This window comes from Gekko japonicus, unplaced genomic scaffold, assembly GCF_001447785.1.
Source record: "Gekko japonicus isolate JY-2015 unplaced genomic scaffold, Gekko_japonicus_V1.1 scaffold363, whole genome shotgun sequence".
Lineage (NCBI taxonomy): Eukaryota > Metazoa > Chordata > Lepidosauria > Squamata > Gekkonidae > Gekko > Gekko japonicus.
Genome location: NW_015177016.1, coordinates 837,585 through 852,915, shown reverse-complemented (window position 1 = coordinate 852,915; position 15,331 = coordinate 837,585). Strand labels below are relative to the sequence as shown.

Genomic DNA, 15,331 nt, shown 5'->3' with positions numbered 1-15,331 from the left:
TGTTCAGAATTTCAATAAGAGTTATAAGCTACCAGGATAATTCACAAGCCACTGTGTGTAGCCTTCTTATTAAGCAGGCACATCCAAAAATATCTGCCATAATGGACTGTGCTGAATATTTAACAGTTTCGACTTACACATCAAAAGTTTTTAGTTCGTTGAGGCAGAAGTTTTGGTTAAAAAAAACAGCCTATGAGAAAAAAGTATCAAGGCTGTTTTGAGGAAAGTGGCTTCCCTCACTTGAAGCTGTAATGCTCTTGGACAAGCCCTAAAGTTAGGTCTTGAGTGAGGAGCTGTGTAGTTTTTGAACAAGTCCTAAATGGAAGAGAGTAAGGAAACTTTATAGCCTTAACTGAAGAAGTATGCAGACTAATGAATTCTAAGGGGAGACAGGAAGAAGTCCTCCAGGACTCTGAAGGGAGAAATGCATAGCCCCCAGCTTAAACCAAAGGGTTCAGGCTTTGGAAAGCTCCATAGTCTCAGCCTCAAGTGAGCGTTGCACATTTCCTGAGTTTGTTTAAATGGACAGAGACAGAGCCAGCAGACTCCCTGATAGCTTCCACAGGATTTAGAAACTAAGATTACACTGTAGTTTCAGAAATTGCTTACAATGTCAAGCCTCAGCTTCATGGAAAATATGAAACCTAGAAGAGAAATGTTATTGATCATGCAGAGAGCTGCTTTTGGGCTAACTTGAATACTGTACAGTTCTGATAGGCCTGGCTCAGGCACTTTGGGGATAGGTACCTTACAGACTGTATAAACGTCCTTCAAAAAGCTTCTTCTAGAATATTGTTTTACAATTTGTTGGAAACTGCACATATTAGTTAAGCCTGGAGAGCTTTAAGTCTTTAAAACTTTTAGGTTTGCTTGGTGATTCCAACTACAACTACAGTTAACAATTTTCCAAAAACAACCACTTTGGGTAACACAGAATATACCTTTTATATAAAAACGAAGCCAAAATTATATGAATCCAAAATTATATGGAATTCTTGTTTCCTAGCTAAGTAATCATTAGGGGAAAGTCCCTAAAACCACAACACTAAGTAGCCCAGAAGTAAAAACAGTCCCCTGTAAATCAGAAGCATGACTTGGGAGGACATCCACCATTCGCAAAATCTAAGCCTTGATTAGCTTCTTAAACTGATGCAATATTATATTAATTTTTAAAGTTAACAGGATTTTGGTAAACAGATCTGACAATACACTTATTATTTTAAAATGGAAATTAAAAATACAGGCAAATTATAAATATTTTGAATACGGCCACAATACAACATCTGAAAAGACGTGGCATAGGGACTGGCAAAATATAAGATGATACCCTACCCTTTCATATGAAAAAACCAGCTACAAACAGAATCCAATGCAGAGTGTGAAAAAAGCCACTAAAGGCATTTCCCCAAAAGCAGTTCTGAAAATCATATGTGTAGCACTCAAGAAAATGCTTTACCCTAGCCCCAAATAGATCAACTTGACAAACAATCTTCTGTTGGTAAGGGGGGAGGGGGGGCTTCACCATGCACATGGAGCTCTCTAGCCACTAAAAACGCTGTCATTCATTTCAGCTGAAGGAACAGCTCCATGTATATCCAGCACTGCACATGTAGCTCTAGTTCAACAATTGTAGTAAAACAGACCAACTTCTAAACCAGTTTTTTAGAAGAATCAGAATCAGATGCCTAATTAATACAACACTTGAACTATACGAAACTTACTTTTTAAAAAAAAATCTAATAATGGATATAGGGATCTGGGACGACTAAAACACCACAAAATGTATATTTGTGCACATTAGATGAAAACACTTGACTATTCCAGAATATTACTTTTCTTTTAAACTGTACAAATATGTACTTAACAGTAAGCTAGAAATCAAAGTACAGGAAAAATAAAGGAAAAAAGGGAAGTCTATCATTTCTATGTTATTTCTTCTTTCACCATGGATTACTTACTTTCATTAAAGGCATATTCAAATCCTTCAAGAGTATCAGGAAACTCAAGAGGTGGCTCATCCTTTTTCATCAGTTCATCCAAGTCTATTCTAGATAACAAATCTGAAACAGACATTGGTGGGAAAGAAGACTTATCTTTCTGCAGGCCTCAAATTCATATTTAGGTCCCTAGAAAAGCAGCATTGCAGAACATGAGATCTTATATTATAGTCCTGGCCTGATTTGATCAGGATAAATTAAGGCTATTAATTTATTCCAAATGAACAGCATGTTTCTATCCATACAGGAATACATCCAGATATAATTACTCTGGCAGTTTTAATATTACTCTAGAAATACAGAATGATACAGGAAAGTATTTTTGAACAAGGTGCACTAACAACTTGGCTACTCCTCATCCAACAAAACATGAAACAGTCATTATTACTTTGACAAACAGGATAAAGGAACATCTCTGAAAAATGTGATGGGATACTTCATCTGTTTATAAGTAGTCTATATTGACAGTGTACTCCTATTCCCAATTTATACCTGCTAGATAGCACTAATTCTAGTGTCACTATAACATTCATTTCTCAGATGTCATGTTTTCAAGTGGCACTGCAGTTTTGGGATAATAACTGTATAATGTAAGTAGTTGCAATGGGATGTCTCAACTCTTCACACGTACTATTGTTCACCAGCTCTCTTTTAGAATTAACCTGTCCTGAGGTATGCCAGACTTGGTAACTGCTACATAGAAGTCAACCACAGTTCATTAAACCTGAATATCATTGGCTCATCAAGAAAACATTTAAACCCCTCTCCAATCTTTCATTTTCTTGATAAACACATCAGTATAACTGTTAGAATAATCCAATTGAGGCAACACTTTTTAAACAGCAATAAAACAAACTTAAGCCTTATTGAATTATTCCTAGAAGCAAAACAACATGTCTTCTAGTTGTAAACTTAAAAGACTCAATAATCACTATCACTTTACTAGTTATATGTCTACTACATCAAATACATACACTCTGTGCTACAATAAGAAGTCATGCAATCAAACTACTAAAAGACTGTTGCAACTTTGCAGTTAGACATTTGACTAGGCACAGACTTAATCTGCTGCAAGTGAATCCTCTCTGTAGTAATTGTTTCTATGGTCTCTTTTTACCTTCTCCTTCCCACTGCAGAGAGAGTGGAAACAGAGCCAGACACATGGACAGAGGGGGAATACAGCTGCCCTGCATCCCCCAATGGAAGCACCTTGAGTGCTGCCATATAAGTATGTCAAGGTCAAATTGATGATCATTTGTAGCCTTCCCTTCTTTCAAGGAACTCAAGATAATGGAAGCAGAGTTTTTAAAAATCTTCCCATGTATCCTGTGAGGTGTGTTTTGTAAGAAACAGTGACTTCTTCAGGACCACTCAAAAAGTTTCAAGGGAGAGCACAGGCCTGGACTTGGGTATCCCCACTCCAAGCCCAATAATCTGTTTCCCATACAAGAAGGGAGTAATGGAAATACACAGGAGAGGGTAAGCACAGTGCAGATGGACAACTATCCCTTACCACCACTTCATTATTTATCAGACTGTTAGACTGTCATAGTTTAGTCTGCATCCAAGGGTTGGCTCTGTCATATTCCTTTACAGCAGTACTTTGGTGATAATTCCACTGGAGGGGAGCAGAAGCTGCCAATCCACAGGAAACTTCCCAGGGGAAAAAAAACAAGATCTTGATAGTAAATGCTAGCCAAACCCTGCTCATTAATTATTCTTTTTTCATCTGTGCATGTTAGCATGGAATACAGGACTCACGATCAGGGCTGCAAGGAACTCTGTAAAAGTCAGGGGGGGGGAGCCACTTCCATTGGAAGACGGCTCCCTCCCAAGGCTAGAGGAAGGCATCAAACTTTGCTGAGCAGAGTGGTAGGATATAAGCTCATACTTTTTAACACACTACTTTAAAAAGTATTTCCCCAAACTGCCTGTCTTTCTATTATAGGCTCTGTTTTTTAAAATGGTAGAACATAATTTCCTCTCTGAATTGTTCCAGGTTTTCTTATCTCTACGCACACATAAAACATTCCCAGTGCATGCATGGTGAAGCTTTTCTTTTTCATAGAAGAGAACAAGAAGCCATGGATTATGTAACCCCTTCCCCAGTTGAATTGTGGCCCTAGGATAGGAACTAATTAGGCACTTAGGCCATATACCTGTAAACTGCCCAGAGACCCTCGGGTAAAGGGCGGTATACAAATCGAAGATATAAATAAATAAATAAATATAAAAGTGGGTTGTACTTATTTGCACTTGCTCACCTGCTTTACTAACCACAAAATTACAGTTCATCAGAACACAGTGTACGAAGTGCCTACGGAGGAGAAGTTCCAAATTAATTTGTACCCTTTAATGCTGTAGTCTTCTCTTTCTCATCAGGGCCTCCTTGCTGGATCTGTGCCATGGTTATCCAAACTCGCAACCAAATTAAAACAATGGAGGACACATACATCAATCTTCAGTAGATGAGCTGCAAAAGGAAACAAAGTTGGGAATTTTCATATTTTGGTTCCACTTCAGAATGCACCTAAATACACAATTCACTGAAGACTACCGGGGGAAAAACCTGTCTGAATACAGTCACAATATTCATATACAATTGGAAGAGGAGCATCAGTGTTGTCCCTTGTATGCATCAGGACATGCTTGAGCTCTGGGACCTCTACTCTAGGCTTAAGAGCTCATGTTTTCCCAGCATAAACTGACAGAATTGTTGCCACAGCCACATAAGATGCCCTCAGAGCACATCGAGCACATCTTAGCTCCATCAGTGGATATTTATATCCAGAGACTGGGACATGGTCAGATAAGACATATTTCTACAAACTTGAGAAAAGCCCCAGGTTTGCAGAAAAATCTGAAATCTTAAAAGGGGGAGGGGAATCCCAAATGATAAAGAAGTGCCTGTAGCTTTAAGAAACCAACGCCCTTAGTGGCTACTGCTAGGCAACCCACAACTGTAGTGCCACCTTTCAAACCTTAGTTTCTGTCAGAAAAATGCAGGGTGGGGAGGCAAGGCTGATTTGGCCTTTAAGAAAGGACACAATGGAGACATGCCCAGCAGCAACCACTGGGCAACTTACTACCACTTACTGCATGACTCACCCAGGACTGGACTCTTGCTATCATTCAACAGCAGCCAGGCCAAAAAAGCCAGTGTGCCAGAGTGGTTAGAGTTTCAGACAGGAGACCCAGGTTCAAATCTCGGCCCTGTCATGGAAGCTTGCTGGGTGACCATGGGTTAATTATACATTCTCAGCCTAACTTACCAAGGAGGGTAAAATAGAGGAGGACATAAACTGTGTCCCCAGTGGGGACATTTCTTCCCAAATGACTCCAAGCACAAACCCCTTGCTGCCTTCTCTCCATTCTTGATTCACCCTCTAAATAACCTTTCAGACTTCATCACGCACCCCTGCCAAAAAGTTTTTGCCAGCTTCTTCAAAGAGGCTGATAAAATCAAGCACAAAATTTTCATGTCCTTCTCAACACATTCCTTCTACTTTATCCCTGTTTCTTTATCCTGTATTTCTTTTATTCAAGTGTGAGCCAGGTTTGCTTCTCTCCACATCCTCTCCCATAACCTATTGGTCTCACCCCCATGAAGCATGTGTCAACCTTCTTTTAACCACAGTCCACTAGAACAAAGTTTGAATCCAGTGGCACCTTTAAGACCAACAAAGTTTTATTCAAGGTATAAGTTTTCGTGTGTATGCACACTTCCTCAGATTCAATGAAATGGAAATTAGAAGTCCATACACACAGGTAGAGAGTGAACAGTGAATTAGCATACAGCATAAAGATGTTTAGCAGATTCAAGGACCAAACGGGAATAACAAGTTTAGTTTATATGGTTACCACTTTAGAGACTGCTAGATCAAGGCAGTACTTATATGTGAGGTAAACAGAGATCACTTTTCTTGGACATTTGACTCAACAGTCAAGACAGACAGAGAGAACAACAAAGATCTATTCACCAGAAAATAATGTATTTAATAAGGTAAATATTATGTGTGATGACTTCAATATATCTAGTAAAACTAGCTCTCAAGTAAAGTAAATAAACCCTGAAAGGAGATTTGATTCCCTTCTCTTATCAGGTTCAAGGCTGCTCTTTTCCCACACAGAGCACCTTTCCACAAAATGTATACACACCAGTTATGAATGACAGGCTCTTAACAGTATGCTTGTCACACTACACGAAGCTTTCTTTCCTTAAGCCAACCACCAAACCCTTACTAGAAGTCAAATAAAAGCCTGGCTAAGCTGAGGCTCATTTCCAGAGCCACAAAATCCCTATCCAAAGGGGGAAACGTTTTTCTCCCCCTCCCCAGCTGAGGCTGGCTCACTCCCACCCATCCAGCAGAATTCCATGGTCTCAGATTGGCTGACAATCACTTGGATTTGCATAAAGCCAAAATCACAAGGACTGGTTCAGAGCTCTGGAGGAGAGGCGGGAGTTTAAGGATGACTGCCACAGTAATCTTCTCCTTGGCCATTTCACATTACCCTCTGGTGATTTCAGCTGTTTTGCTATTATATCCACAGTGTATTTTTAAATTCTTACAGTGTGTCCCCATTATTATGATCAGCTTCAAAATTCCTCATCCTTACTTTTAAAGACTTTTAAAGTATTGCTCATCTCTGCCACAGACTGTATTGTCTTATGCAGAGTTGGTACACACTGGTCTAGCTAGACCACAACTGTCTCCTCTGACTGGCAATGACTCCAAGAATAGAGTGGGAATGGTTTCTGGTTTCTCTAATCAGCACAATGTCATGAATGATGCACTTCCTCCTTCAAGCCCCTCCTCATGTTTTATTGCCTTTTCAAAGCCATAATATTTATTCCATATCATCATACTTCTCCATGGGTAGTCAGTACTTTCTCCACCCAAAAAACCTAACTCAGTGTGCTTTCATTCCCAGTGCACAACAACAAAGAACGCTGGTGTTATGATGTCTGTGCTATAAGTTTAGGTCGATTCCCACTCATTGCCAACAAGGCCGCTCAGAATATTTCTTTACAACCAATGTATCTAAATACAGTTACCAGTGCTTTTGTATGGACTACTACTCATTATGTTTGTGTTACCAGGCATACCCAAACTGTGGGTTGGATTCAATACAAAATTTGGCTTGTAATAATGTTCTTGTGCAAGTGGAAACTCAAGAAGAAAGATGGCAGTAGAGGCTTGTTCTAATCATACTTGTGTTTCTGCTTGTGCAACCAATTTCTGGGCACTATTAGCATATAGCATGTTGCACAAGCAGAAACACGCTATGTTCACTGATGTTTCTGCTTGCTCATTGCTGGATCCAAGCTTATGTCCTACACAGGTTCTGATGCTTGCTTGAGCTAGTAACACACCTAGCCTAACCCACTTTACAGTGTTGTTGGAAGGATAAAATCAAGAAGGGGGGAATATTGTATGCCACTTTGGGTCCCCGTTAGGGAGGAAAGTGGGGTGCAAATGAAGTAAATAAATGTATTCTCAACAATAGTGAAGGCCTGGCACCGAACCTCCCCCCCCCCCCCCCCGAATCGAGGCCACAGACTGAAGTCCACCAAAAAGTGACTGAAAATGTGCTGGCTCAAAAAAAAAAAAAGTACTTAGGGCTTATCCCTGGATTGACTGTCCAGAAGGAAAACCAGCTTCTCTCAGTTTTGTTACTGGTTTGGTACATGTTTTTATATTTTGGCCATCAGATCCACGAAAACACCCTCATTGTGCTGCAATGTAAACAACATCGGAAGCAACAAGGCCTGGTGGAGCAAAACAAATCAAGGTCTCATCTCTAGCCAAGGAACAGGTTGATAATCTGGGACTAAACCCAAATTCTAATGCTAAGTGCCACATTGTGGAGGGGGTTTTTTTTGCCATCAAGTCACAGCTGACTTGTGGCGACCCCGTGGGGTTTTCAAGGCAAGAGATGTTAAGAGTTGGTTTGCCACTGCCTGCCTCTGTGTTGTGAGCCTGGTGTTCCTTGGTAGTCTCCGTTCCAAATCCTGAACAGGGTTTACACCCTGCTTAGTTTCTGAGATCTGACAAGACTGGGCTGGCCTGGGCAGGAATATCTCATACATGCTACTGAGTTGATCCACAACAGTTTGGCTTATAAACTGTTATTGAGGCAAGCCTAGAGTAACATCTGTCTAGAGCATCAGACATAAAGCTCTTGGGAAAAGATACATCTCCTGTACTCATATAATAGACATAATAACTTCCTTAATAATCTTATATTAACAAACAATAGGAAACCGGGACACAAAATAGAGGCTCTGCAAATAAGGCTCTAGAGACCTGCAATATTTCAAATGCACCTGAAATTGAGTCCTACTATTTCCTTGCTGCCTTGGTTTCCTGGCCCAAAATACCCACTACTACATCCAGCACCTCCTGAGCTCGCAGTCCCTTAGCATCTGTCCCCATTCTGCTCTCAGGGTCTCATCAGCTCATTACCCTTTTCTGCCAAAAGTATGCAGCTTTGTGTACCTCCAGGGCCTCTGATTTTTCAGTTGAAGTTTTCAGTTCACTTAGAGAACCTGCACTGTTAATATTCTGACACTTCCTCTCAGCAACTCAACATGTTCATGAACATTTCATGACATCACACAACTAAGCCAATGACTTAGTGATCCATAAGCAAAAGATGTCAATCAGAATTATATATATTTGATTTCTAGCCCGGCCCGCCCATCCCTAAAATGCAAAGGCGTATTAAACATATAAATTTATGTACGTAATACCAATTACTATACTGTCATATTTAAAAGCAGAGTTGATGAAGTGAGGCATTTTTATATATGAACACTTTTGTATGTCTACATGTCTGATCCATCATCTGAAGCTGCAAGTTTCATACATACCCTTACAGCTTCTCCAGTAATTTTACATTTTGTTCAGACTCCTGCTTTAATTTCTCCTTCTGAAACCGTTCTGCACTACCTATACATTTCTGGTTACAAATGCTATCTGTAAGACCTTCTCAATGTTATTTGTCTTAAATATGTGACTGCATTCCTATTCTCATTTCCAACTCAATCATACAAAATTCCCTTATATTTCGTAGACATTAGTAACTTTTTGCAAGTCACAGAATATCAGACCTCACACAGTCAATGGACTAGGAAAGATAATTAAGAGAATCCCTGGGTTCACACTCTCAGCCTACTCTACCTCACAGGATCATTTATTTATTTATTTTATATTTATTTTGGCATTTTTACCCCGCTCTCCCTGCGACTGGGCTCAGGGCGGATTACAGGGGCATAAAATCAGATAAAACAATAAAATCATGAATAATAACAGTAACAATAACAATAATAAAGTGCTTTCTGTAAACAAGATGGTCTTTTAGTGGTTTTGATGGCATCAGTCATTTCCTTAGATCCTTCCCTTGGGGGTGATACCGTCCAGTAGATAGTCCAAGCCAATCCCACAATGTCAGTGCCATACAATTCATGGTGGAACTTCCAAGGGCGGTTCCTAATCCCGATGTTGGCGGCGGCGGCGGCGGCCCCTATGTGAAAGCTTGGCGGAGGAGCTCCGTCTTGCAGGCCCTGCAGAACTGCATAAGGTCCCGCAGGCCCCTGATCTCCTCCAGGAGCTCGTTCCACCAGGTAGGGGCCGCCACTGAGAAGGATCTGGCCCTGGTCGCAACAAGCTCTGCCTCCCAGGGGCCTGGAATCACCAGGCGGTGTTGGGTCCCCGACCGAAGTGCTCTTGGAGGTATATGTGGGGAAAGGCGGTCCCTCAGATAAGTCGGACCCTGGCCATATAGGGCTTTAAAGGTGAGTACCAGCACTTTGAAGCGGATTTGGTATGCTATTGGCAGCCAGTGCAGCGCTTTCAACCCAGGCCGGATGTGCTCCCATTTAGGGAGGCCCATCAACAGCCTAGTGCAGCTTCCGGATCTGCAACAGAGGCAGCCCCATGTAGAGAGTGTTACAGTAGTCTAACCTTGAGGTGACCATCGCATGGATCACTGTAGCCAGGTCATCACGGTCGAGGAAGGGAACAAACTGCCGAATCTGCCTAAGATGGTAAAATGCAGATCTGGCAGTGGCTGCCACCTGGGCCTCCATGGTTAGGGAGGGATCCAGGAGCACTCCCAGACTCCTAACCTCCGATGCTGGCACCAGAGGCACTCCATCGAAGGTCGGGAGAGGGAGCCGCAGCCCCGAACCGTTCCAGCTCAGGCACAGGACCTCCGTCTTCGCTGGGTTTAGTTTCAGCCGGCTCAGCCTGAGCCACCCAGCCACAGCCTGTAATCCCCGGTTCAGATCTTCTGGGTCGGAGCCCGACCGGCCACCCAACATCAGATAGAGCTGGGTGTAATCTGCATATTGGTGACAACCCAGCCCATACCTCCTGGCAATCTGGGCGAGGGGGCGCATGTAGATGTTAAACTCAAGTGGGTGCCTCCAGGACTGCTTTTCCCCTATCGCCACCCTCTGTCCCCAACCTTGGAGAAAAGAGGCAAGCCATTGAAGAGGGAACCGTCCCTCCAAGAGGGACTTGTTGACAATCTCCCTTACGGCACCTCGAAACCCCTCATGGCCCACCTTAATGAGCCAGGAAGAGCACGGATCCAGGCAGCATGTGGTTGGACGCACAGACACCACCTCGATCCAGATGCCTCCGGAGGTCGTCAGTCAGGGCAACCAGCACCATCTCCATCCCATGACCAGGGCGAAAGCTGGACTGGAGTGGATCAAGGACAGAAGCGTCATCCAGAAATCTCTGAAGCTGTGTCGCCACCGCCCTCTCAATCAATTTGCCCAAATAGGGCAAATTAGACACCGGCCGATAGTCGGCCAATTCAGCCGGGTCCAGAGTTGTTTTTTTCAGGAAAGGGCGGACCATCGCCTCCTTAAGTGCCTTAGGGAACCGTCCCTCCAAGAGGGACTTGTTGACAATCTCCCTTACGGCACCTCGAAACCCCTCATGGCCCACCTTAATGAGCCAGGAAGAGCACGGATCCAGGCAGCATGTGGTTGGACGCACAGATACGAGCAATCTGTAAACTTCCTCCAGACTGAGCGGGTCAAAACATGCAAACTCTTGTGGGAAAATTAATTCCCTTAAGTTTTCTTTTGCAACATCACATCCACTCCAAGCCTTCAAAACAGTAAAATAACTGTTCACATGATCTTCTACCACTAGATCCCAAGCTGACTTAAATAATGGCAATTATTTTAAAACATGATATGCCACTCCTCTGTTGCAAGGGGCAGTCATGTGATTTATACATAAAAGCAATAAAAACCAGCAGCATAAAATATCAGCAATAAAAATGCAAGTGGTAACAACTACGGTGTTAGGAATAATTATAAAGAAAACAGAAATCCTTAATGAGTAAAGGCTCAGATAAAAATGACAGATTTTGAAGGTACTTAGCAAGTAACCAAGATGGCTACAAAGATCTTAGTGCATTGGACTGCAATCACAATCAGCACCAGCACTTAAAATGGTGCCTGGAAATATCCTGGAAGCCTGTGACAGTCTTGGACCACCACAGAAATATGGTTACATTGATTAGAAGAAAGGGGTTGTCATATCACCACACTATGTCTTTGGATGATCTCTCCCAGAGGTTTCACATAAATGTCAAATAGCATGATCGACAAAGCACAGCTCTGCCAAACCCCACAGCATAAATGCCAAAGTGCAGATCAATATCCTTCCACCAATACATTCTGGAATCAACTTCCCAGGCAGAAGCACAATCTTTGGTATATACCACCTTTGACTCACAATCGAGGTATTTATTTTATTTATTATATTCAATTTATATCCCACCCTCCCCACATAGCAGGCTCAGGGCAGGTTACATCAGATTTGATAAAAATACATTATATAAAAATTAACACAATTAAAACAACAATAAAATACAGCCCTGTCCTTTATCCGGTGCAGTTGACATTAAAATTAAGGCCTCACAGATGCCATCTCTGGTGTGCAGTTCTGACCCACTGAGGGGAGGCCCTGTAAGGGAGGAGGGATGTCTGTCGCCCTAGTTAAAAGCCTAGGGGAAGAGCTCCGTCTTGCAGGTGCTGTGGAACTTTAAAAAGTCCCGCAGGGCCCTGGTCTCGTATGGGAGCTCATTCCACCAGGTAGAGGCCAGGGCTGAAAAAGCCCTGGCCCTTCGTTGAGGCAAGACGGATGTCCCTAGGGCCAAGGACCATAAGAAGATGTTGATTGGCAGATCGTAAAGCCCTTGGGGCTCACAGAGGGAGAGGCAGAGATATGCAGGCCCCAGGCCATATAGGGCTTTAAAGGTAAGCACCAACACCTTGAAGCAGATCCAGTACTCAATAGGCAGCCAGTGCAGCTCACACAGCACTGGACAGATGTGGGCCCACACAGGCAGCAACATCAGTACCCGTGCCAGTTTCTGGAGCAGAGTCAAGGGCAGCCCCATGTAGAAAGAATTACAATAATCTAATCTGGAAATGACCATTGCATGGGTCACTGTAGCCAGATCCCAGGGAGTGAGATATGGGGTCAACTGCCTGATCTGTCTCAGATGGAAAAAAGCAGACCTGGCAGTGACAGTGACCCTGGCCACCATAGTTAGTGAGGCGTCCAGGAACACCCCCAGGCTCTTTACCTTCGGCACCAGTACCAATAGGGGCATCGTCAAAGGTTGGGAGCTCGATCCCTGATCCCAATCCCCTGCGACCCAGGTACAAGACCTTTGTCTTCGATGGATTCAGTTTCAGTCTACTCTGCTGTACCAACCAGCCGCAGCTTGTAATACCCTGTCCAGATTTTCTGCAGCCGAGTCCAGGCATCCATCCATCAGTAGATAGAGCTGGGTGTCATCTGCGTATTGGTGACCACCCAGTCCATAACTCCAGATAATCTGGGCGAGGGGAGCACGTGTAGATATTAAACAACATTAGAGAGAGAATTGACCCCTGCGGCACACCACATTCTAGCAGATGTCACTGAGATAATTCCCCCCCCTCCAAGTGCCACCCTCTGTCCCTGACCCTGGAGAAAGGAGGTCAGCCACTGCCAGACAAGCCCCCTTATCCCCACAATGGCAAGGTGGTGGGTCAACAGATCATAGTCAACCGTATTGAACACTGCTGACAGATTAAGAAGTATCAGCAGCACCAATTCGCCTCGATCCAGGTGTCTCCAAAGGTCATCCACTAAGGCAACCAACACCGTCTCCGTCTCATGGGCAGGGTAAAAACCATACTGGAAGGGATCCAGGATATTAGCATCCTCTAGGAAGACATGGAGCTGTGTTGCCACCACAGGTAGGCTATTCAGTGGGAGGCCATTAGTTCGAAGTATCAGAAAGTTCTGAGAGGGTCCATGAGAATCAACAAAATCATTCTCCCAATTCATCTACCTGCACATTGTCCCAATAATGACCAAGTCAGTTTCTGTCTCCAAACTGTATGGGCAGTCAGCTTGGTATAACTCTACTTACTCTGCATCACTCAGAATTGCAGCAGTAGGCCACAACCGATTGCTGGAGCACCATATTCTCGAAAAGTATATTAGCAACCAGCTAATGGTTAAACATACCTTTAAGGAAGAGCAGTGGTTGTGTTCTCTCTTGCCCTCTCAAAATCTTTACCTCCCGGATATAGCTGACCACCCCATAATCGCTACAAGTAGCCTACCACAAAGGGCAAGGGCTGAGCACACAGATGGTAGGCCCCACCCCTATAAGCTCCCTGGCAGCATCTCCAGGGTACGTCATCATAAAGGACTGTACTACCAAATACCATAGCAACCCAAATGCAAATCTTGTGCAATGAACACACAATACAGTGGTTACCATTAGGAAAGAGAACAAAACCATATTATTTCCCCATCGATCATATTCAGCAGTATTCCCATGCTCATCTTAGGCTAAATGTCCAATATGTTATATTTTTGGAGATGGAAAAGTAAATTACAGGAAGCAAACGTATTGTGATTGGTATGTTAGTGGCATTTCCAAAATCTCACAAAAATCAGCTAAAAATTCTGGAGAGTGCTAAAAATCCTTTTAATACAGAAATGCATAAATGAGTAATGTGCCAGTTAGTGACCATCTTGGACAAGATTTAACCAAGTGGCTGACAGATCCTACAAGCTAGGCTTCAACAGTACGTGGGTAGAGAACTGCCAGAAGTACAAGCTGGGTTTCGAAGAGGTAGAGGAACTAGAGATCAAATTGCCAACATTGCTGGATTATGGAGAAAGCAAGAGAGTACCAGAAAAACATCTACTTCTGCTTCATTGACTATGCTAAAGCCTTTGACTGTGTGGATCACAACAAACTATGGCAGGTCCTTAAAGAGATGGGAGTACCAGACCACCTCACATGTCTCTTGAGAAACCTGTATAAGGGCCAAGAAGCGACAGTTAGAACCGGATATGGAACAACTGATTGGTTTCGCATAGGAAAAGGAGTACGACAAGGATGTATATTGTCGCCTTGCTTATTTAATATATATGCAGAGTACATCATGCGAAATGCTGGCCTAGATGAATCACAAGCGGGCATTAAGATTGCTGGGGAAAAGATCAACAACCTCAGATATGCAGACGATACCACTCTGATGGCAGAAAGTGAAGAGGACCTCAAGAGCCTCTTGCTCAGGATAAAAGAGGAGAGCGCAAAAGTGGGCTTGAAGCTCAACATCAAAAAAACTAAGATCATGGCATCCGGCCCCATCAGTCCTTGGCAAATAGAAGGGGAAGTCGTGGAAGTATTGACTACCTCTTTCAATAGTCTTTCAGTAGTCATGTATGGCTGCGAGAGTTGGACTATAAGGAAGGCCGAGCGCCGAAGAATAGATTCTTTTGAACTATGGTGCTGGAGAAGACTCTTGAGAGTCCCTTGGACTGCAAGAAGATCAAATCAGTCAATCCTAAAAGAAATCAACCCTGACTGTTCCCTGGAAGGCCAGATAATGAAACTGAAGCTCAAATACTTTGGCCACCAAATGAGAACGGGGCACTCACTGGAGAAGACCCTGATGCTGGGAAAGATTGAAGGTCAAAGAAGACGGGGACGGCAAAGGATGATATGGTTAGACAGTGTCATAGATGCAACAAACATGAAATTGAGCACACTTCAGAGGACAGCGGAAGACCGGAAGGCCTGGCAGGAGCTGGTCCATGGTGTCGCGAAGAGTCGGACCCGACTGTGCGACTGAACAACAACTGACAGTGTCTCTCTCCAATGTACTCCATGTCTTTTAAAGATGTGAAAATATGAATCCTCATTCTAAAAAAATAAGCCACTACAGAACATTGGATGAACACAGCAAATATTTTGAATACTTTGCTAATATATAGGTTTGTTTAGCA

At 43.1% G+C, this 15,331-nt stretch overlaps 1 protein-coding gene across 3 annotated transcripts in view; it reads right to left on the bottom strand.

The window, feature by feature from the left end:
- Nucleotides 1-15,331, bottom strand: part of FAM172A (family with sequence similarity 172 member A) — a 383,440-nt gene that overhangs the window by 366,366 nt on the left and 1,743 nt on the right. For 2 of the 3 annotated variants that reach the window (XM_015427717.1, XM_015427716.1), the window contains exons 2-3: nucleotides 4,347-4,470; nucleotides 1,959-2,060 (exon numbers count right to left, since the gene is read on the bottom strand). In XM_015427717.1, the coding sequence (XP_015283203.1) occupies nucleotides 1,959-2,060; nucleotides 4,347-4,452 (208 nt within the window). In that variant the 5' untranslated portion in view covers nucleotides 4,453-4,470. Of the gene's footprint in view, nucleotides 1-1,958; nucleotides 2,061-4,261; nucleotides 4,471-15,331 lie in introns of those variants that run through there. The other variant, XM_015427719.1, reaches the window with a different exon arrangement.